The sequence below is a fragment of the Sylvia atricapilla genome, chromosome 26, assembly GCF_009819655.1.
Source record: "Sylvia atricapilla isolate bSylAtr1 chromosome 26, bSylAtr1.pri, whole genome shotgun sequence".
NCBI lineage: Eukaryota > Metazoa > Chordata > Aves > Passeriformes > Sylviidae > Sylvia > Sylvia atricapilla.
The window spans coordinates 2,165,323-2,189,622 of record NC_089165.1 but is presented as its reverse complement, the minus strand read 5'-3'; the positions used below and the strand labels follow the sequence as shown (position 1 = coordinate 2,189,622).

Here is a 24,300-nt window from a genome sequence, read left to right as displayed (position 1 = left end):
CCCCCAGACTGTGCCACGAGGGGAGGTTTCAGAAAAGCCACAGTGCCACCCCTGAAGAAACAACACAACTGAAAAACACTCCCAAGTGTTACTTTTCCATCTTACTTTATTTCACTTTTTCTAGAAAATTCCTCCATAGTTCCACAAATTTAACAAAAAGTTTAAAATTCAGGACAAACAATCCTGTAACGTATTACAAACATGAGTTTTTTTGTGTTTTTTTTTTATCTTGCAGTTAGTCTTGGCTCAGCTGCATTTCTTCCAGCTGAGTGAAGAACTTTCTCCCAACACAACTTTTAAAATCCTCAGGTGCTGAGGTATTTAATACCTCGGCTCTAGGCAGAAATACAATTTAAAATTCTCTAGAAGTTGAAGTACTTACATTTTTCTTTAGGAGTGCAAACTCATCTTGTCAGTTTTTGATGGCTATTCCACGCCCCAGAAAAGCAACACCGATTTGGGTCCTTTGAGCTCTAATGAACACCTGTCCCAGGTGCAGCAGGGCTGTCACAGGTCACCTGGGTGAGCAGGGGGGAGCCTCCTGCGAGCAGAGCCGGCTCCAGCACATCCCCAATGGAAAACTGCGGCCCCGGAGCCGCTCTGGGCTCTGCTCGTGGAGAGACCCCTCCCAAAGGGACGTCGAAACCTTTCTCACCATCAAACACGGCCCAAGATCTGACAAAAAACAAACTGCTTCTGGATTGTTGCATCAATTGCTTGGCTCGTTCTGATGCTCCCACCGCACCCCAGGATCCCACGGGTGGCAGAGTCATTGCACTTCCATGGATTCAGCCTGACCTCAGCCAGCCTCGCTCCCTCTGCGGCCCCAACGCCTCAGCCGGGCTCTGCTGCCAGCCAGACTTCCTCTCCTCTCCTCTCTTTTTTAACTTTTTCAATAGTACATGTCAGTAATGCAAGCCTCAAGGCTTAACACATGGCAGACCAGACCCAGGAAAACGCTCCTGACCCTCCCTGCCCTCTGATCCGAGGTCCAAGGAAGAAGGAGCCGAGTCCTGATCCCACCTCCACAATTCCAACTCAGCATCTCGGGAAGCCCTCGGGCTGCCCAGCACCTGCCTGTGCCAGCAGCACCGCCACGAAGGGCACGGAAAAGTAACAGAGTCCTGTCCTTTTCCTTGGAAAAACCATTATGGCTACAAGTCAATTTGGGAATCTTTTTTTTTCTTTTCTTCCTTTTTTTAACAACGCAAGCTACTACACATCCTCGAGGACCTGAAGCAATGCCCAGAGCAGCACTGCCTCCTCCTTCCTAGAGTACAATAATCCATCCATGCTCTCAAGAGTGACACAAGAACAAACACTTTATCCACAAAAACCTGTACACGGCATGTTCAGAACAGCGTTCAGCCAGCCTAGAGGGAACCTACACAGGGAACTCCAAGGGGACACAAGATGAGGCCCAAATGTGACCATTCTTGGTTTGCAGAGTCACCCCTCCTGTGCTCCCCGACGCTACCACATACCCCAAAAAACATCAACTCTGTAGAACAACTAAGTACTTGCAAAAACCTTTTAGTAACAAATCAGCATGTGCACACAATGGAGAGGAACTATTGCTGGGGAACAATCCTACTTCGGGTTTTCAGGGGGATTATAAACAGTCTAAAAAAATCCATGTGTAAAATTCTTCTTATAAAAACCAAACAAAATCCCTATCAATGCCCAGCAGACTTCACCAACAAAGTCACTTCCAGGACAGGACGATGCCACGGCCACGGTGCTTCCAGCCAGGCCCAGCACCAGCCTCCCACACGTGTTCTGGGGCTGGCTGGGAGCTGTGGCCAGCGGTGCTGACAGCAGCAGGGGCAGGATGGCACCTCCAGCCCCCTGAGGGGCAGCTCTGGAGGCTGTGACAGCCTGGAAGTGCTGGGACTGCAGCCGTGGGAGGAGTGACCTGGGCAGAGAGGGCAGCACAGACCTTGGCAGAGCTGTGCCTCAGCCCCACTGCTCTGGGGACGGGACAGTGTCACCGAGCCCAGCCCTGCGTGGGCACAGATCTGCCTCCCCCTGGAACAGCCCCACGAGGAGCTGGCAGTATCCACCCACCAGCTGTGACCACCAGCCTCCACACGGGTGTCCTGCTGCCACCTCCTCCTCTCCCCCTGCCCTCCACCTTCTCTGGCCTTTCCATCCAGCCCTGGCATCGTCCAGCAAGAAAGAAAACAGCTGAGATCACTGGTGTGACAGGGTCTGCACCTGGCATGAGCTTGAACTTCCATATATATATATATACACACGCACATATATATATATATACACACACACACGACACATGAAAGGTGGTACAAGGACAAAATTAATGGGAATCGGGTCAACATGACCCAACTCAAACAAGCTTATCATCATATTGCCACTTCAGTTGATTAGTTGCAACATTTCCATGATAAAGAAAGGGGGAACCCAAAACAAGGGACAGCAAACCTGGAGCGGTGCACAACCCTCCCTGAGCAGAGGGGCTCCCCAGCACCGCTGCCCCCACACCGCCTGTGCCCCACGTTTGGCAAAAGCTTCCCACAGCCCTCGGAAAAAACGGCAATTCCTGGGCAAATACTGAATGGAGGGACCAGGAGGGTAACACAGCTTTGAGGAAGGCGCTGGGATTTCCCCACGCCCACCTGGACAACACTTGGAGGTCAATACTAGTTTAACTAGAAATCCAGGGAAGGGGCTGCATTAGTGTTTCTGTTTCCTGCCTTTTCCTGCACAGGCAGCGGGGCGGGAGAGGGAGGAGGGAACAAACTCCACTTCGTGTTTCACATCAGCGTCTCTCAGGTGTGTCCAAAGATTTAAGTTCTCCCTTGTTTTGGTTTTCCCAAAGTTACAGCCACTACTATAGGGGCCACTGTAAGGAGATTCCTCTTTGAGAACACAGAACAAAACCAATCACATGTTTTGGCAAAGTTATCAAACACTGACAAATGGAAAAGACGACGGGGTGAGCCCCTTCTGGAGCATGGGATGCCTGGAGGTTGCTGTCCAGCTTCCTTACACTACAAATTGTCCACAAGAGGCATTGAACAAACGAGTCAAATCCTATTAAGCGCCTTCCCCTGCCAGAGCCATAAAAAAACAACAGAAAAACACACCCTTAAGATCATAAGACCCAACTAGGCCCTTCTTATACATACAGTACATACATATATATAATATATATATATAAAATATACAGCTTACAGTTTTGGAGTCCTATTACAGTTAAAGCAGACTGAAAGGAGTGGGACTTTGTTTAGGAGCTCAGATCAACAAACAAGACATTTCCAAACCCCAGCAGGAGACAGCAGGTTCCAGAGGCCTCCTCACCGAGCACAGAGTGTCCCTGCAGGGAGCTGAGGGTCCTGTCCCCACCGGGAGCCAGGTCACTGAACCGGTGTGTGATCCCAGCTGGAATGCAGCTGGAATCCATCCCCCCTCCTGCAGAGCAGCAGGACCCCGGGGAGCCTCCTGTGTCCCCAGTGTCCCCGCCAGCTCTGCCAAAGCCGCTGTCACCCACACGGCGCGGGGCAGAGCGGGAGGGCTCTGCTTCCAGAGCTCTCCACAGGCTGGTCCCGAGCTCCAGGGGAAGGGAACAGCATCCAACGCTTCTTCAGAGCTCAGAGATGCCTGGAAAATGTGCTCTTGAAACACAGTTGCTCGAAGGGAAACCGAAAAGGTCGCGCTGTGCAGCCTAAGTGCAGCACGCCTGCTCTGCTCGGGGCCTGGCCCCCGGAGCCGGGGGGACAGACTCAGCAAGGCGGGCGCTGGTTTGAAGCCTACAAGAAAAGTGCAGCTGGCTGAGCATTCCTAGAGCATGGCTGTTCTCTAAGGCAGTGCTTCTTCGGGTGAGGCAGGAGAATAAGAAGGCCTAGTTCCGTGGGGTGGTTTCCTGGTACCAATGGAGGGGATCTCTGGTTGAAGAGCAGAGCCAGCTTCCCAGGCCCAGCGTCATGTGGCCACGGCCTCCAGGTAGCTCTGCAGCTTGCGGACGGTCGTCTCATCCAGGGAGAAGAGGTCAAAGTCAAAGGTTGTGTTGGTGACGTTGAAATGCCCGGTTTCCTCAATGAGATTCACGATCTGGAGACAGGGAGATGGATGTAAGTACAGTAGAGGGCAGCAGAGCTCCCAGGCTTTCCCAGCCCTTGGAGGGGTTCACAACAGGAAAGGAATCCTCTCCCCAAAAAAAGCAAACCAGATTCTCCTGCCTGCCTGACCAGCTCAGTCTGGAGAGTGAAGTGGGCAGGTTTCCTTTTAATCATAAAATAACAGAATACCCTGAGCTGGGAGGGACCCTCAGGGACCATCAGTGCAGCCCCTGTCCCTGCACAGACACCCAACAATCCCACCCTGAGCATCCCTGAGAGCCTTGTCCAAACCCTCCTGGAGCTCTGGCACCTTGGGGCTGGGACCATTCCCTGGGGAGCCTGGGCAGTGCCCCAGCACCCTCGGGGGGAAGAACCTTTCCCTGAGCTCCAGCCCAGCCCTGGCACAGCTCCAGCCCTTCCTGGGCTCCTGTCCCAGAGCAGAGCTCAGCCCCTGCCCCTCTGCCTCCCCTCAGGAGGAAGCTGTCAGTCAGACCAGGAGATCCCAACTTTGGGATTGCTACCAGGATGGCAGAGGGAAGATGCCCACGCTACACTCCTGTACCATTTCCAACAAAAACACTGCATGCACAGCTGATTGTATTTTTTTTCTCCATCATTCTGCTTTCAAAGCCAAGCAGAAGCTGTGTGAAGGGCCTGGCTGAGCCCCTGGCCACCCAGCCCCCAGGGACAGCAGGGACAAGGCTGTACCTGCTGGAGCACGTTGCGCTCCCGTAGTGCCATGAGCCGCCTGTGGAGCTCCACCAGCTCATCCGTGTAGGCCTGGAACACAAACAGGGACACGTGGAGTGTCTGCAGGCTGCCAAAGGGACTTCCCCAGCCAGCATCAGAAGAACTTGAGGCACTTTCAGACATTCCCAATTTTTCTCTATTTTTTTACTGCCTCCTCCTCCTTCTCAAGTCCTGGGGGACTGATGATTTCCCTTAAATACAAGTGCTCTGAAGGCCCTTTTTTTAAATTTAATGACACTCACAGCTGTAACCAGCTGCAAGAGCTGGGCAGAACCTTTAAGGACCTCAGTGAAGTGAAGTTCACCTTGGTGACCCTCAGTGTGAGCTCCTCATCAGTAGGTTCTCCTAATTCCAAATTACCTGAAAACATCATGTGCATCAGTGACCAAAACCCCAGCAACCTGCATTTAGGTAAAGAAAAATTCTTGGGAGTCCACTGTATTCCCAGTTAGTTTTCCCTAAACCACAACACGAAATGAAGGTCTGTTCACAGGCTCAACATGTTCACTGTTCTTGGAGTGGTTTGTGTTTTTCTTAATTTTAGGTTTTTTCTTAATTTTACGTTTTTTTAGACAGCCAACAACAAGTCTGTATCAACAGAACTGATTCACAGGATCAGTGAATTACAGAATGGACACTGCTCTGCCCTCCTCAGAGGCAAGGGAGAAGGGAATTTCATTGAACAAAGGTTCCAACTAAACCTGCAAAGCAGAGCATCAAATAATCTTCAATCTCTAAGATCAAAGGCAGATTAAACTGCCTTTTAATGAAGCCCCCCAGCACTGCAGCAGTGACCAGGCCATTGGTTCAGACAAAGGGCAAACAAATACAACAATTTCAACATTTTGCCTATGAACACCACCTGGGGCTCCAGCTATTTAATGTACACAATTTCTGCAGTGTCACTCTCCAAAGTCTGTCCTTTCAACATCTGGCTTTTGTTAAACTCAAGCTTTTATCCTGCTGAGACAGAACAATGCACAGGCTGGGCTGATTCAGGTGGCTTTGTGCACAGTGAGGCCCAACTGCTCTGTGAGGCTCAGCTCCTCAATCACAGAATCCTGAAATGGTTTGGGCTGGAAGGGAGCTCAAAGCCCATCCAGTGCCACCCCTGCCATGGCAGGGACACCTCCCACTGTCCCAGGTCACTCCAAGCCCTGTCCAGCCTGGCCTTGGGCACTGCCAGGGATCCAGGGGCAGCCACAGCTGCTCTGGGCACCCTGTGCCAGGGCCTGCCCACCCTCACACAACAATTCCTTCCCAAAATCCCATCCAGCCCTGCCCTCTGGCAGTGGAAGCCATTCCCTGTGTCCTGGCACTCCAGGCCCTCATGAAAGATGTCTCTCCACAGGACACACCTTGTCATACGTTCCCTTCTTCAGGATCTTCTCTGGCTTGTTACAAGACTCTGGGCTTTTCCTTCCAGATGCCTGAGGGGAAAAGAAACCAAGAACAGGACCAAAATTAGCTCAGGAAACATGGGGGTGACACAGCAGCTGGAAAGGGAGGACTCAGCTGTCTGCTGAGGACAAGAATAGGGAAAATTTGTTGCAAGTGGGAATCTCCAAGGCAGGGAGCAGGGCAGGGGGGAAGCAGAGCTGTGGGAAGGTGGGATTTCATACCTTGTTGTTTGCTGGGGGCAGCTTCTGCCCAGGAGGTGGCTCCCGGCTGGGCGGGCACGAGTCGGCGCTGTTGTCACTGTCACTGTCACTGAGGCTCAGTCTGAAAAGCCACCAGCAGAGAATGAGCATCACCAGGCAGCAGCAAACTCATCAGCTGCCAGCTGAGCCACACAGAGCTGAGTGAAATTCTGGTCTTTATCACAGACTACTGCACTGGCTGGGAGAACGGGTCGCTGGAGATTCCAAGGCTCCCTTTGTTCCCAGCTGATGTCACCTTGCATTCCCAGAGCAGGGAGCTTTAGGTGACACACTACAGGCAGCAGTTCAACTCTGGCATACACAAATCCCCCAGAACAACTAAGCACCACTTCCTTTCACAAACAGCAACCCGGGGAATTCTCCCCAGTGTTACAAAGTATCTGCATGAGAGCCTCACTGACACCTCCACATGCAAAAAATGCATTTAGTGTTGCTGCTGGTGTAACCTCTAAGATTTCCCGTTTATTCTCATTCTCCTTTGACTCTACAGATATGGCAGGTATCCTACAACTAACTAGTTATGCCCTGAAGGTCTACAAAAATACTCTTAAATCCTCTCCATTCTTGTTTCCTTGATGATGAAAAGTGCAATAATGGGTATCTGTTTGTTTTGGTAACCACCACCAGCATTTCCAATGTGCAGCTGCTCTCTGGGCCAAGCATTTGGACTCAAGTATTCACTGAGACCCCAGGCTTGAGCTGTAACAGCATTTCCTGAGGGAAGAAGGATGAAGTTCAACTCTTTCGAGGGCCTGGAGCAGGAAACAGCTGTCACTGAGTCCAGAGGAGTGGAGCAGCCAACACAGGGTAGGCAGAGAGTGACCCCTGAGCCCTGTCAGTCCAGGCAGCCAGAGCAGCACACTCTGCCTGTCCCCCACACGTCCCTAATCTGCAGATCAAAGGTGTCACATTCCAGCAGCTCTGCAGAGATCTGAGGGTCACAACTGGGTGACTGTTTGAAGGGGCTCAGTCACTGACACCTGCCAGCTCAGCTCAGCACCTCCCAGTGCCTTCTCCTTGTTCAGCCAGCCCTGCTGTCACCAGCTCCGTGTCCCCACCCTGTGCTGAGTGACCCCACACCTCTGCCCTTCCTCCCCTCCCACACAGAGCCCTGGCACTGTGATTCCTCCCTCCAAATAGAGAGCACCCTAAAATCCCAAGTGCAGAGGACACAGAGACACCTGAAGAGCTCTGCCCCGGATTTGTTACCACCTGGAATCCCGGCTGACGGGGTTTGCTTTGACTGCTGCCTCCTCTCCCGAGGAGCTGTCGTCATCATCCGACTCCTCCGACTGCAGATCCTCCACCATGGAGCGCAGGGGGCCTGGGGCACGGGGAGAAGGGAATTCAGCAGCAGCACACCTCCACCCAGCCCAGCATCCAAACTGACACACATCCTGACTCCCAGTGAGACGGGACTGGGAAAGGACACCCTGTCCCAGGCTGCAGCTAAAGCAGAGCTGACAAACTTTACAGCTCCCTCCCCTCCCAAAGCCTCCCCCGCCCTTCCCAAATGAGAACAAAAGGACACATTTTTCATGTGTGTGGAGTTGATTTACATGTCACTGGAGAACGAGCAGCACAGCATTTGCTGCACTTTGAACATTTACTGTTGCCAGTTTCCCTCTCTGGGTTATCAGTGGAGGGATCTGAGAAAGGAGCTGTTACACACTGGCAAAGTGATGAATGGCACATTTTTAATTTTTAATAAAACTTAGATGAGACTGGAAGAGAACTGTTCTGGTGATTCTACAGATCAAGCAGCAGCAATACATTTATAAACTGAGGCAGAAACCAAAGCCAAAAGGGAAAGAACCAAATCCAGAGGGATTCCCTACTCATAAATTAGCTGCCAAGAGAAGAAAAATACTTGTTCATGATGTTATAACATTATTGCCTTTTCTTGCTGAAGCATCACAGCTCCAACACATGGCTGCATGCAAGAAACTATTATTACAGTGCTGGAAAAGCAGATTTGATTCTCTTGAGCCTTTTAAGGTTACACAAGGAAGACTTTAACAAACTATTACTTGCAACACACCTTGACTGTGGTTCTGAGATGGCTCGAAATCAGAGTCAGAGCTGGAGTCGGAGCTGGAGCTGGAGTTGGAAGGGCTGGACTGGACAGACTTAACCCCCCATAAAAAGGAAACAAAAGAAAAAGAATCTTAATCTTTCTAATCCAGAAAACCAGAGCACAAAGCACTGTGAGGCAGCAACATCTGAGCACTCTTCAGCATCACCCATCACTGAATACAGTTCTTGGGGTTACAGAAAAAACCAAAATGTGAGGTGAATAAAAACATTTATGGAAGTCTAGCAGGATATAGCTCAGTACTCCTGAGAGCAACATCAAGGACTCCCATCAGATCCCTGCACACCATAAAGTTCAAACCCCCCAAATGATGATATGGAGCATCTGAAAAACATTTAAATGTAAATAAACTCTTACTTTGAAGTGTGACAGATGTCCAGCACAGAACCCGCAACTACTTAGACCCTCTTAAAAAGTGTATTTATCATACCCACCAAGATTCCCTTGAACCTCACACTGATCACTCACACTGACCATGGAATTACAGAATTATGGAATAATTTGGGCTGGAAAGGACCTTGAAGATGATTTAACCCAAACCACTGTCCCAGGCTGTTCCAAACCCTGTCCAGCCTGGCCTTGGGCACTGCCAGGGATCCAGGGGCAGCCACAGCTGCTCTGGGCACCCTGTGCCAGGGCCTCCCCACCCTCCCAGGGAACAATTCCTGCCCATTATCCCATCCAGCCCTGCCCTCTGGAAGTGGAAGCCATTCCCTGTGTCCTGTCCCTCCATCCCTTACAGTTTTTCTCTCCTGCAGGCTCCTTCAGGCACTGGAAGGCCACAATGAGATCCCCCCAACACTTCTCCAGTGAACAATCCCAGCTCTCTACCCCTTTCCTCACAGACATGGAGATGTCTATCCCAACGAGCTCACTTGAGTCCAAAATTAATTCTAAATTATTATTATATTTTAAAGCCAGTTGTTTCTACACTAGTTTGAGTGATCCACTGTTCTGGCTCCACTTAAGTGTGAAAACATAACAGAGACCAACTCAACCCTTGTGACCCCAGCTCTGTCAGCACTTGGCAGAAATTGCAGGAGCATTCTGTGCAGTAAGAGTGAGTGAAGAGTAAATGAGCTACTGGTAACAGCAGCATCCAGAAACATTTCTCATTGTCACCCAGGAATTTTGGGTGAGAATGGGAAATTTTAAGCATAACTCCGATACTGAGCAGCAACCACCTGCAATAGCCTTGGGAACCGCCAGAGGGCAGAAGAGGCCACAGCAACTCCCTCTGCCCCGAAACACTTCCTAAAATCCCCTTTAAAAGATTTTCTTTAAACATTCTCAAAGTATTACAAAGTAATATCTTGCCTTCTTAAAAGTAACTCCCTGGAAATCAGCATTTCAGTTTCACCGTTTCCTTCCTAGGAATCCACTGACTACTGCTGCTGCCAAATCCTGATGCTGGAAGTTTCACACATACCCATTGATAAGTAAGTTGACACAGGAAGGGTTAATACCATAAAAACCTTGACACGGGCACAAAGAGGCACATTGGCAGCTTCAGCAATTGATAAGTGAAAGTGGCAGCAGAATTTTTTCCTCCAAGATCAGGATTGTTTATAATTCCTCACAGATCCTGTCTGTGCCCAATGCTCACCTTGTCCCCGGCCCAGAGCACTGAGTGCCAGGCCCAGCCCTTCCTTGGACACTCCAGGGATGGGGACTCCAAATCTCCCTGGGCAGCCCCTTTGGATCCCTGACCACCCTTTCCATGGGAAATTCTTCCACCCTGAGCCTCCCCTGGCCCAGCCTGAGGCCGTTCCATCTCCTCCTGTCCCTGTTCCCAGGGAGCAGAGCCCAGTCCCCCCGGCTGTCCCCTCCTGTCAGGGAGTTGTGTAGAGCCACCAGGTCCCCCCTGAGCCTCCCTTTCTCCAGGCTGAGCCCCTTTCCAGCTCCCTCAGCCCCTCCCGGGGCTCCAGCCCCTTCCCAGCTCTGCTCCTGTCTCTGGACATGCTCCAGACTCAGTGTCCTCCTTGTCCTGAGGGGCCCAGAACTGGATGCAGCACTTGAGGTGTGGCCTCAGCAGTGCCCAGCACAAAGGGACAATCCCTGTCCTGGTCCTGCTGGCCACACTGTCACCCAAATATTGGCAAAAGTTTCATTATTTCACTGGAAGAATGGGGGAAATGTGTCAAAAATGGTATTACAACCCTTGGGAAGGGTTCAGGAGCAAAGGAGAATAATTTAACAATTCCAGTATCGGGTCTATTGGCACATTTCTGCAGCCCTGGCTGTTTAGGGGAATTCCAACATGGAAGTGGAGAGCAGAGAGAACAGGTTGTCCAGGCCAGGCTGGACACTGGGGCTTGGGGCACCCTGGGATAGAGCAAGGTGTCCCTGCCTATGGCAGGGGATGAAACTCAGTGATATTGAAGGTCCGTTCCAACCCAAACTATTCTGGGATTTCATGAATCTTTCCAAGCTAACGGAGCACAGCTCCTGTATCTGACCCACAGCTCCAATCCTACACCCCTCATTCCTGGTAATCTGCAGGTCTTCCCTTAAAATGACTGCACAGGAGCTAAGCAGCAGTTGCTGGAGATAGCCCATCTCTCCTTTTGCCATCAGCTCTTGGAGCCAGGGGAGGATGCAGATGGACACGCTCCGTGTGCTCAGTGACTGTCACCAGGATGTGACCAAAGCCACGCCGACAATGGCAAAAAGCAGCTCTGCCTCCCATCCCTGCCTCTCTCTTTTGTCAGCACTGAGGCAGCCAAGCATGGGGCCAGTTCAGGGAACTGGACTTGACTGGGGAGAAAAAAAAAAAGGTTAAAAAAAGAAATAAAGGCTAAGTAATTTCCCTCAGGAGCTGAAAACAGCAGGAGAAACTCCTTCACCCCTCTGCAGAGTCCCCCTCTGAGCTCCCAGGCCAGGAGCACAAATGGGAGCAGGGCTGCTCCTCTCCACAGCAGCCTGTAAAGATGTCAGCTGGGAGCCACCGTGGAGCTGCAGCCCCGGTGCTGTTGCACAATCCCCTGGCTGCAGCAGCAGAGCTGATTTAAGTTTCCGGGCCCTGGTCCACCTCCAGCTCAGTGATGTGGCTCCCACACGGCCCCACACACAGCTGTGCCAGCAGAAACCCTGGAGCAGCAACCAGCAGAGCTGGAGCAGGGGATCCCCTCAGGGTGCACAAGGACTGCAGAGCCCCGTGCTGCTGCCAGAGCACTGCAGCCCTGCCCTGGGGCTCAGGTTCCACAGGAACCTCAGCTGCTGAGAGAGGCAGCTGCCACCACTCCCTGTTTGTCACACAGTGTCCCCAGATCCCCCTGTCCAGCACCCGACAGGAGCTGGGGCCAGGGAGGACACTGGGCAGGACAGGCTGCAGCAGATCTGAGCCCCACTGTCACAGGCTGTGGCTCCAGGGACAGCCTGGCAGCACCATCAGCTCGCACTGCTGGGACTGACAGGGGATGGGGACACCTTGGGGACAAGGCAGGACGCTCCAGGATCAGCAGAGTCACAGGTTTACAGGGAGGGCTGGGCACCTGCAGCTGCCTCTTCTTAATGCCCAATGTGCACATTTAATCCATCTGGGAAGTAAAGTCATAAAATCCCAGAATGGTTTGGGTGGGAAAGGACCTTAAAGCTCATCTTGTGCCAGCCCCTGTCAAGGGCAAGGGACACCTTCCACTACCCCAGGGTGCTCCAAGCCCCAACGTCCAGCCTGGCCTTGGACACTTCAGGGATGTGACTCCTCTGCAGAGTGGAATTAACACTTGCCCGATAAACTCTTCTACTGGGAATCCTGCAGGAAAAAACCCTTCCCAACAAACACATCAGTATTTGCCATATCACAGTGCTGATGAAATCATAATACAAACTGTTCCTAGAAAATTAATCTTAAATAAAATAAACCTTTCTTAACGTGGTCAGGAGGAACCAGTTCCATAATTCTCATGACATTATCCTGTGAACCCTATTACAAGATACATGGCTTCTTTATAACAAATATACAAGTGAAAAGTAGCAAGAGTTTGGATTTTTCTGTCTCTTGCATTTTTTTGCCTTCTTTTGGAAAATACTTTTTAGAAAAGAGAGGATGAGGAATGTTCTCAGTTATAAAAAGGAAACAAAAATTAAGATAGCTTTTAAAAATAGTAGTGCAAGAACATAATTTGTTTTATGTTTCACAACACAACTTATTTAGATTTAGTGGCATGTGGTGTCATTTTGAGCTTCAGCCAATGGCACATTTCTTACAGGCCATGGCAGGAAGAGGGGCTTTCTTTACATTTTGATACTGGCGCTTTTTTTGTTACCAAAACTGAGATTATTTCCTTCTTTTCTGAAATAAGATCACTTTCTAAAACATTGCTGCCATGAGCAGAAAGTGTCTCTGTATCTCTTGTAGCTCTGTAGATGTCACTGCAAGGGATGAATGAGGGACCATAACCTTAAATTCTGACTTTTAGGTAACTGCCTGCACAGCAATCTCAGTAAAAGTTTGTACCTGAAATAGGAGCTAAACCACACAGGAGGAACATTTAATATTGACTGGAGTTTCAAAGAATTTTTTTTGAGATGCAACCCAGCCTAAGCATTTACCAATCTGCTGCTCTATCTTCTCTGAGAGATTACTTCTAACATCTTTTTTCAGGCAGGGATTTAACATCATCCTTCCAAACTGGTAAAGAATAAATCCCTGCTCACCTCTGACTTGAAAGAAGTTTCATCCTCTGAGTTTGACTCCTCCATTTCCACGGGCTTTTTGATCTCCTTGGCCTCGCTCTCAGATTTTACCTTCTCCACTTTGGCATTCATCTTCTCCTTGGTTTGTTTCTTCTCTGGATATGAGGAAGACGAGGTTCTGGGAGATGTCCCCAGGATATTCTTTACCCCTTTGGAGCTACTCTTTTTTTGTTTTTTGGCACTAGGCTTTGGTGACTCCACGTTGGAGGGCCTCTTGCTGGAAGACTTTAACTCCGGCTGTGGCCCCCCCTTTGGAGAGGTGTTCTCCAGTTTGGTCTCCTTCACGGCCAGTTTTGGTTCCTTGAAAGCAGCTTTTGGAGGTGCCTTCTCCTCCTTAGGCAGTTTGTTCTCAGTTGGTTTTCTGGAGGAGTCCTTCAACGGCTTGTTCTGTTCTCTCTCAAGGTCTTTGGAGGAGTTTTTGCTCTCAGAGTCTTTCCTGGGCCTCTCCCTGTGCTCCTTGGTTACTTTATGTGGCTTGGATGCTTTGCTACTTTCCTTGTTTGCATCCTAAAATTCAGCAACAGAAACACACAAGCTGGGCATGAAACTGCAGCTCTGCACAGAATGATAAAACACATCCTCATAAATCACATGGCAGCGTTTGTTCCATGCAGAAATCCACCCCCACACGCCCAGGTAAACATCCACACTTCCCTCAAGATGCTGCACACAAACTGGCAGTGAACATTTCAACATTTAGGAAGGGATGAAACGTGTTCTGCTCCTATCCAGGGTCTGTCAAAGGTCTAGAAGCATCTACAAATGTTTAATTCAGGTTTAACCTGAATGCAAACACAGATGCACCTCTCAGGGCACCCTGGAGGAAGGGAAGCAGGAGAACGTTGTCTCTTTAGCAACTGGCAATTTTCACCAGAGCTCATCTCAGAGCCCTTTATTTCTCTGCTGTGTTTTCCAGTGCTTAATTCCTGACCAAAATTAAATCAGCCACTAACAGGTAAGTCATCTTCACTCTGTTTCATAACATCAGAAGGCATAACTGAAGTGCCAGAGTGTTTAGAGCCCTGAAGAACACAGCTATCAGAATTGAATTACACTGGAAAATGAATTGTTGTTAATACCTGTGACTGTTCAGGCTGATAAAGTGCATGTAATCTGCTCCAAAACACATTGCTTGGGGATTGTTTCTCCCATGTAGGATTATACAAAAGCAGCTTCAGTACATAAGGGAAAAAAAGAAAAATCTTGAGGTTTTTTGGAAGTCTCAGGACCTGGCTACTGCTGGAGGCAAACATCCAATCTGGAAAGCACCCGTTGGACCAAGTGAAGCGTACTTGATGTTCTCCCCAGCACTGCCCTGAGGACAGAGGAAGGGCTGACTTTCCACTCAGCCTTCCTGCCAAGAGGTGCAGGGACTCAGAGTGCAGCTGGGCACGGCAGACAGTGAGAGAGCCACAGAATCCTTCCTCAGCATCGAGGACACAACCAGAACCATCAGAGAGGATTTCATCTGCCTTTAAGGAAGATACGATTCACCAAAAATTCCCAGTCTTGCACATTTAATTTTCTTTTCAAAACTTCCCTGGAGAGAAGTCTATCAGATCATAAAAAAGCCTCCTAAAGGCTGGGAAGTTCCAGACCATTAACTACTGAACTGCAGTGTACAAGGAGGTTCAGAATTAGCAGCAGCCAGGAACAGCTGCTGAACAAGCTCTCAGCAGCCTGGCCTGAAAGACTCCCTCACCTCGGGCTGACCCAAATGTGTGCTGCACTGACCTTTGACCCATGGGAGGGTTTGGTCTTCTTGGGATCAGAGAAGGCAGAGAGAGGTATCGTGGGCAGCATCGGATAATCCGGACTTGGCCTTGAAACAGTCTCTGCTCCTTCTGGCATCACCATTACCTGGGAATAAAGAGGAGGGAAATTATGTCTGTGCAAAGTCTCACGGACTATTAACTATTAACACATGATTATGTTAAGCCACTTGCTCAATTAACACACTATTATTCATCTTTTCAATGTTTTTTTCCTTGCCTGCTTAAAGGCCATAAAAAGATATTGTCTATGGAATGCTCAGTTTCAAGGCAACTCCTCAAATACAGAATATTAAACCCACAAAAACTGAAAGGCAGCAATGCAATATCGAGTGTCTTTCCCAAAGGGAATGCCAATATTCTGAGCACAGGCAGGCAATAAAGCTCTGGACAAGAACTGTGTGTTCTGCTGCAAATGCTCTTCCCCTAAAAAAGGGTAGGGAGATAAATCTGGAAGGAATGAGCAAGGCTTCCTTGGTTTAAGAGAAGCTGAATTCATTCTTTCAGGGGAAAAAGGAAAAAAAAACAGGGCTTGAGTCTCTCCCATCACAAAATCTTAACACCAAGCACTAAGCTTTATGGAACAATTCCCTTACCTTCCCTACATTGTCAGGATAATTTTGTGGAAAACTGCCACCAGAGAAATTGCATCAAAAGTGATTAACAGCTGAAACACCTCAGTACACAAGGACTAAAATACCATACTGTGAAAATCCTAGAAAGTAGACAATGTTCCAGCCATCCTAGGGCTGAAATAAGCACCTTCCTCTCTCTGCCCAATACAGGAAAGCACTGGCACATCGAGGAACAGGAATCATGGGAGTGATTTGGATTGGAAGGGGCCTTAAAACTCATCTTCTCCCATGCCCTGCCATGGGTAGGGACACGTGCCAAGGGTAGGGACACCTCCCACTATCCCAAGTTGCTCCAAGCCCTGTCCAACCTGGCCTTGACATCCTCTGGCTCATTACAAAATTCTTGCACTTTGTGGCTTGGATTTGCCCAGCTCCTGCAGTTATTTGAGGATCATCCTTTAGAGTCCATTGCTACTCACTACTTTCCCAGATGGAAGGGCTCAGCTACTGTAGCAACCCATACCTCAATGGGCCTTCTAGAGAATATCTGCTTCCCCCCCCCACATCTGTTTTCACTCTATATTGTCCAATTTTGCATACATTTTTTTATTATCTAAGCCACAAGTAGCTGATGCCAGGTTTAGAGGTCATTTATTGACCAGGAAGCACCAACTATTAAGCTAAAAAATAAAATTAATAAGGAATGGTTTGAAAGCCTCTCTCTTTCCTTGAGGTTTTCTGTACTGACCCAGCTCCTGGCACCAAGAAGGTCCCAGGTAACTGCAGCTGCCTGAACGACAGCCTGCAACATCCACAGCAGATCTCACTTTCCAGAGGGGTTTTCTGCTTTGATATTAATGCTCACATTTAAATTGACAAGTGAAGTGTCACCAATCACACACCAACAATGGATTTGCTCTGCTGCAAGTGCTGAAGTCCTATAACCACGAGACAAAACTGGCTGGGTCATCTTTTAAATGAATGTAGAAAACTGCCTGAAGCTTGCTGAGCTTAAAGAAACCTCAGAGAAAAACAAGTCCACTGCTTTAAGGATCCCCAACAGGCACTTACCCCTCCAGCCCTGATGAGTTTGCGCCTGAATTCCTTGGTGGGGTTGTTGAAAGTCAGTTTCTCACAACGAAGGTGGTTCACAGGTGGGTTCCCCTCCAGATTTAGGAACAGGTCATATGTGAAACAAACCTTTTTGGGCTCCTCCTGAAAACAAGAAAGGCTTTGGGAAACCGGAAGAAGCTTGGCAAGCACACTAAGTCTGGGGATGCAAACAGTCACTCCTGAAAATCCCAAATAAACCACCAAGTGTTGCACTCATGGAGTTTTTCACCATGAGATCAGAGAGCTGGAAATTAAACTATTCGTATTTGAGGTTAACATTGTTCATCAGGAACTCAGGCATGAGGCTTCCCACAGCAAAAGCAATGCATGGACACAGATCTTGACTGAAAACTGTCTGTTTAAAGCTGTTCAAATCTCCCCAGAAAAGCAGATTCATAAGCTTTATGCACTACTGTTTTCACCAAAATTCACATCCTATCTCCTTTGAGAAGCAACTCTAAGCATCAATATTAAGAAAAGCATAATCCTTTTTGAGAGAAGGAACAACTTCTGAACTCCCAGGATCTCTGCAGGCACCGAGAAAAGATTAAACGCAATGGGAAAAGGATGGCTTGGTTTGTAAAATCCTTTTCAATATGCATATTGCAGGGGCTGAATGGGAAGATATCCCAGGCTTTTGAACTTTCCAAGGGCACTTTCACCCAAGCAATCCCCAGTTTGTATGCGTGGTGGGGGGATCATCTGCGCCTCACTGCCTCTGTTCCACCTGCTGCGCTTGCAGCACAGAATGGAAGAAATCCCCCCTTTTCCCCACCCCCTCCAAAATTACAAATACTCTTCTTGTGTATTACAAACACCAACAGGACGCTGCCTGGTGTTTCCTGCAGTTTGCATTTCCAAGCTGGAAATTCAATGTGGCAAGAGAGACTCTGCTGGGAAGCCCAGCGAGGCCGGCAGTGCCCTGCGCATTTCCATGGACGCATCCCACGTGCCTCATTCCCTGCGCAGCTCCGAGCAGCTGCACAGCAGTCTTTTCCAGAATTCCCATCCAGCAGCTCGATTTCCTGGTGCAGTGGCATTGTTGGATGGGAACAGGCGCTGCAGGCTCCCAGCCTCAGCCATTACATTCGCTGAAAATAGGTTGAAACGGCATCAGACCACCCCGGCTCCTGCTGTTTGCTCCAGAGGCCATTCCTCAGACAAACTACACCTCTAACAATACAAAGGGCAGTAGCTACACCTGGTTTATATCAAAACCAGTACCCTGAGCTCATCTAGGAGCTGAAGTCTTGGATCCTCACCCTCAAACAGGGGCAGGCATCAACAGACACAGAGAAGAGCCTCAGATTAACGTGCTGTCAGTGCAAGGTCTTCAAACCCTCTTTTGGGAAAGTTCTGAAGAACCCACACGCTCCTGAAAGGAGTTTACTAAAACAGATAGATGGGAGGAAGAAGAAAAATCCTTGCAAAATCCACTGCCCTGTCATTTGCCTGTTTTCCATGCCTGTTCTCATTAACAGAATCATTAGCGAGCTCTGCGTGTGCGCTCGCTGCAGTTCAAACAGCAGCTGCACAGGGTCCCTCAAAGCCTAATAAACTGAAATGAAGGATGAATAGAAATCCAAATATGGCCTAATAATGGCTTCTAAAATGCTTTCCCTGGTTTACAACAGAGTAAATAATCTCGGCTCTATCAGCAAGCGCAGGCTTTGGTCAGGAGATGTTTTGCCATCCCATTACCAGCTCTGCTTTGTCATTTGCCCATTTGTTTTCCAAGCAGCAGAGAGGCAGCAGATCCCTCTCACCTTGGGTATCCCATTTTTTTTGGTGCTTTTTTCACAAGCGCTGAAATATTTATTACATGTCTGTTGAATTTTTGTAGAATTAAGGCAGTTTTTTAATGTGATATTCTTCCAGCTCAAAGATCACAACTGCCCTGGGAATGAGCCCCAGCAGAGTGCCCTGACCATTAAAATCTCCTTTGTATCCCCCAGGCCATAAGGAGCCCCCCACCCCCTCAGTGAATAGTTGAGATTACAGCACTCCTAAAAGAACCACCACAAAAGTCTCAAAGCAAAAAGCTGCAAATAAACATTCTTTCCTTTACTGCCCTCACTGCCCAGCTAATGATTACAGCTCAGGCCACTCCAAAGCTTAATCCATCCGGTCCTCCCTAAAAGGTTCTTCCCCCCCAAACAACCATCAAGGGGAAGAAGGGGGGGAGGAGAAACCCAAGGAAAATCTCTCTCAATTGACCCAGACCTACCCATCCTCTAACTTTAAATGGAAAGCCAGGCTGAGTCCACAGTGCCACACTTCAAAGCCTTTCTCAACAACACGTTGGGATCCACACATCCTGCTGCTGGGAGCTGCAACGCAGAGTGGGCTCTTTCTCACCCTACAAACTTTGGTACAAACAATCCTACACATCCCTTCATGTACTCAGGCTTCAGTAGCAATTAGAGACACAAGCCAAGCTTTCTGTTAGGTAACTCCACTTTCTGATATTCCTTGATGTCTATCAGAAAAACAAGGGAAGACACTTTGCTGCTCCCAAGACCATAAGCTTTTCCAAAGGGCCCTACATCCAAGAAAAGCTTTAAAAAGTCCATTTCAAACTGGTAGATATGAATTGTTCAAATTCAAATTCAGTGGTGCATTTAGCCATGAAATGGTTAAGCTGGTGGAGGATGTCTCAGCAAGGCACCTCAGAACCTCACTTTGCATCTGCCCCTTAAATCCCAGGATGCCAGAGAAGTAAACTACAAGTGAGCACCACAAAGCCAGGCCTTTTATTTGCAGCTGCTGTAAACTTCCCTTCATCCAGTGAATCCCCCTATTCCACCTCCAATCTCCTGAGCTGGGTACATTAGGTTTTATTTTTACTGCTTCCTGTCTGCACGGCCTGCCACTGCGCTGTTACGAGCTCTGAAGCTGCTTTATTTTTCCTTTGAGTTCTGAAGTAATGGGTTAAAGTTCTTTTGGCACTTTTTGTAAGAGGAGGAATTTTAGAAGTCTTTTGTTAAAATTTCCTTGTCTTGTTTTTAAGGCAGGGTGTGCCCTTTGCCACTTAACACAAATCAAAAGAATTTCACTTGGTAGCGTGCGCATAAAGCCCATAAATCACTTTTAGAAAGCCATAAAACAAAATTATCTACAAAAATCTAGCACACCAAGGAAGCAGGCTCATGGTTATTCAATAACTATAACATCTAACACCACTTCCCTTTTGCCATAGATCCAGCCTGACAGAGGCATTTATCCGGAACGTCTGGAGAAATGGAACCCCTTCTCAGGCTGGTACAACCCGTCTGACTGGTCCTGGAGCAGCTTCCAGCCAGGGCATTGGAAAGGGAATAGCCCAATACTCACATTCGGAAAGAATCAGCCTTATGTTCCACTCAGGAATCCATGAACCACTCTTATCTTTTGGGAGATTCTCCAGGGTTAAGCATTTAGGACTTTTCTCCATCAGATGGTTATTACTTTGTTTGAAAATTAGGGTTTTCCGAATATATTTAATAATTTATAATTACCAGTTTTCCTAATATATTTTTATTTTATATATGAGTACAATAAATATATGAGTATAAATAATATAGATTAATGTAAATACATCTCTTTATCTACTCACTACTCCAAGACAAGCACTTAATAATCCACTAACTCTTACAAATACACGACATGAAGCTGGAAAGGCTGATAAAGATTCTGTCTTTGCAAACAGCCTTGCCCCACACTGCAAATATATATCTATAAATATATATATGTATTTTCAGCATCTGAAGGTGCCTGTGGATGTGCCACGCCGAATGGCTACTCAAACACACACAGCCCAGGGGTTTTGGCCCTGCTCAGATAAATGAATGGGTAAATTGATAATCCATCCTAATTTTTGACAGAAAAAGGTAAAAGCAAAGATTCCCCAGTCAGCAGCAGCGGGACAAAAGGAATTGCTGCAGGTTTGGGAATGAAGATTGTAAAGAACTGACCTAAAACATTTCTCTCAAAGGGCAGACAGAAGGACAAGTTTCACTCCTCCTTCCCCAGGTTTCACCAACACTGAGTAAACTCCACCAGGGCAAATCCACTCCTCCTCTCCAAACCTGTGCACATCCTGCCCCAAATGGCAATTTCAGTAAAATCAAATGTCTTGTGCAAACACAGGCTCTTCAACCTTCCTTAGGAGTATTTCCCTGGCCAACACTTGCCCCAGCCTCCCCCAGGAGTGTTTCCCAGGCCAATCCCTTCCTGATGGCACAGTCCTGACACCGGTTGCAGCTGATCCTGTTTCACCTCCCCTGCCATATGTGCAGCCCACCTACGATGTCTCCATTGAGTTCCTACTTTGATACACAAATAATCTTCCCCTTTTCCAATATTTCTCTATTTGTTTTCTATATCACCTCTACAAAGGTTGCAGAAGGGGTAAAATATGCATATTTTTCTTTTGAACCTCAGTGGAAAAATCAAACGAATTTCTCTGCTTTCTTTGCTTATCTCCTTCTCACTAATAGGAAAAACCCAAGTTCCATGTATCCATTATGTAAATCCTGGAAGGCTTTTATCTCTAGCACTAAAATTAGGAGGTAGCATCTTTAAAGAGACTTTAATACAACATCTTATCCATGTTGCATTAATATCATCTGCCTTGTATCAGAATAACATGAAAATCTACTAGACCTTTAGCTTTGTGGGAAGGATTGATCTAATTTGATTAGGATGCAAAAAATGTCACAGGGAATGAATACCAAAGCCAGACCTGCATTAAAGCCTCCAGATTACAACATGTACCACTAGAAGAGATTTATTTGGAGACAACAATGAAAAAAAGCCTCCAGACTGTTGAAATTGAGGGGGAGAGGGAAGGGGAAGAGCAGGAGAAAAACAGCAACGCATTTGTTGTACCCGGTTTGTATCGATTCGAGCACCAGAAGCCACTCACAGCAGCCCTCGTTACAGGAACACAAAGGATTTCAAAACAAAAATAGCACACTAACATTTCCAGTCCAAATGATCTGCTGTCATTAGCCAACTCGACTTTCAAAAGCTTTATCAATCAACCTGCTGAGCCCCTGCCATTTGTTTTTCAGGATCAGTTACAGCAGCGAAGGCTCTGCCAGTGTTAAAGGAGACCACGAGCCCTGTGGCTGCTCAGAGCCCCCAGCTGCCCAGGCTCACCGCAGTATTCACAATTTATATTCTGCAATTCAAATACCAGCCCTGAGAAAGCACCTACTCATGGAGGAGCTGGATTGCAGCACAGGAAGGACAAACACAGGCCAGCAATGTTCACAAAGGATAAGAACAGCCTCTTACACCTTTTTCACACTCTGCTGACACCTCCTTATCTGACAAAAAGGCACCAAGAGCAGCGAGTCTGCTGCTCGAACACACAACAATGATAACAAAAAGGGAGTCCTGCAACACAAAGAGTCAATGGGCAATTTTATGCCAGGTTGCTTAAAAAATCTCTGATGAAGTTCATTAAAACAGTTCTTAGTAAAGCTGTTCCTTCCCAGAGCACAGGTTGGTATTTCTTTAGCCAAAGCAAAGAGCACTCGGGCTCTTGACAGCCAGGATTTGTCATCCTAGTAACAAATCAGAACAGGGAAAGGAAAAGGCTAAGAAAGGAGGCTTAAACTGTGCAAAAAACCCTCATTTCAGCCAACCCAGGCAAAGATCAATCTCCACAGACTGGCTCACTCCTCCTTTAAATCCTTTCTCTTCTCACCTTCACAAAGCTAAACACGCATCGATAAACAAATCCCAAAGCCTCTGCAAGTCTGGTTTCAGCTGAGGACACACATCAACAAAAATGTGTCAGAATGTGAGGAACATATGGCCACAAAAGCCACCCAGTTCCACAGCCCAGTCACCTCCAAAGAGCCTTTTCTCCCCAGTCCCAGAACCAATCCATAACATCTACTTGAAGAGAATTATTCAAGGATGAGTCCCAAATGCTGTAATCAATTCACAATATCTGCTGCACACACACCAGCTGATCCCCACCAGTGTCAACAGGTTTACACACATCAGAACGAGAACAAGGTCTTGAAGTAATGAAGACTGATTTATTTGATGTTTTAACACCTACTTCTTTAATTCAGGAGAACACAGGCTGCATCCTAAACCTTTGCTCCTGCTCCTCCTGCTCTTTCCCTATCTTTTTAATTTTTACTACATCCCAGTCTTTGCATTTCTGTTTTTGTAGAAGCATTTACCTCTAACATTTCCTTCAAGTTCACTTACTAAAATGATCAGAGATCTTAAAATTCCTGGATGGCATCATCACTGGGTCCTGGTCCACAGAGGAGCCCAGGTCTTCATACAGAATTCCCAGAACATTCTGGGTTGGAAAGGATCCTACAGGGATCACCAATCCAACCCCTGTCCCTGCCCAGACACCCAACAATCCCACCCTGAGCATCCCTGAGAGCCTTGTCCAAACCCTCCTGGAGCTCTGGCACCTTGGGGCTGGGACCATTCCCTGGGGAGCCTGGGCAGTGCCCCAGCACCCTCGGGGGGAAAAACCTTTCCCTGAGCTCCAGCCCAGCCCTGGCACAGCTCCAGCCTCTCCTGGGCTCCTGTCCCTGTCACCCCAAAGCAGCAGTTCCTGAGCTCCCTGCAACTTTAAGTCAGCTCATGGCTCAATCTGAAAACACATCTTTGTTCCAATGATGTGCTGGAAGATAGAACATTTTCCACCTTTTCCCTTAACCACCACTTGCCCCAATTAAATAATGAGAGGTGCTGCCTAAAACTCCTTAATTAGCAATTTGTTAATCAGCTTAAAAATGGAAAAGAACTTCTTCAGAGAACATGCAGCTAAAAAACAGGGCAAAAAATGAGTGTTTTGAAGATCTGTAGATTTGAAAACAAGTCTGCAACTATTTATTTGTCATGTTTCTGAAGACCAAAATGTCAGAAACAACGAGCCTTCCCCTAAATTAACAGCTCCTTCCATTGTTTCCAGGGAGAACAGAGCCCACCTATTTCCCTTATTTATAAAAGCCACCTCTCTGCTCAGTGCTGGGGAACAACTCTGCAGTCACGTGTGTGGAGAAACAATGAGGAGTGATGACCCCAGTGGGTGTGAAAGCAAGTTCTAGTCAGAAAAGCTGCCAGCTCCATATTCCATTAGGAACACAGGAATATGAGGGACAGAGGGGAAGGAAAACACAGGAATGCAGATGGCAGCCACAGCAAACGTGAGCACCTACAAAAAGACACAGAAATGAGGGAGATCTGAGGATTTGTGAAAGAAACCATCAGAGAGCTGCAGGGAAAAGGGAACAGTGGGAATGGCTGGGTGAAGAAAGAAAGGGAAAATAAAAGGAAAGAGTAGAACTAAAACACAGTTCATTCCTCCCAGGCATTAGAGGTTCCACTTTTAAGGAATCAGCCTGGAGAAGTTCCTGTTTTTTGGTCAGGAGTGTAAAGGATTTTGGACCTGACTTAAGCCAACATTCAGTGCAGATGGAGAATTTTCTGCTTCCTATCTAAAACCTCAGAAAAGCCACCAGAAGTAAAACTACTTTCAAGCTTTTGAGGTGTCTGTGTTGCACTCAAGTTGTAGTTTTCAGTGTTTGCCAA

The 24,300-nt window shown here is 47.8% G+C and overlaps 1 protein-coding gene across 1 annotated transcript in view; it reads right to left on the bottom strand.

Annotated features, from left to right (window-relative positions):
- Positions 1 to 88: 88 nt before the first annotated feature.
- MLLT1 (MLLT1 super elongation complex subunit) overlaps positions 89 to 24,300 on the bottom strand; it is a 32,374-nt gene continuing 8,162 nt past the window's right edge. The window contains exons 4-12 of the mRNA XM_066336318.1: positions 16,702 to 16,845; positions 15,018 to 15,143; positions 13,245 to 13,790; positions 8,532 to 8,619; positions 7,703 to 7,814; positions 6,452 to 6,551; positions 6,188 to 6,259; positions 4,788 to 4,859; positions 89 to 4,071 (exon numbers count right to left, since the gene is read on the bottom strand). Of these exons, the coding sequence (XP_066192415.1) occupies positions 3,943 to 4,071; positions 4,788 to 4,859; positions 6,188 to 6,259; positions 6,452 to 6,551; positions 7,703 to 7,814; positions 8,532 to 8,619; positions 13,245 to 13,790; positions 15,018 to 15,143; positions 16,702 to 16,845 (1,389 nt within the window). The 3' untranslated portion in view covers positions 89 to 3,942. The remainder of the gene's footprint in view (positions 4,072 to 4,787; positions 4,860 to 6,187; positions 6,260 to 6,451; positions 6,552 to 7,702; positions 7,815 to 8,531; positions 8,620 to 13,244; positions 13,791 to 15,017; positions 15,144 to 16,701; positions 16,846 to 24,300) is intronic.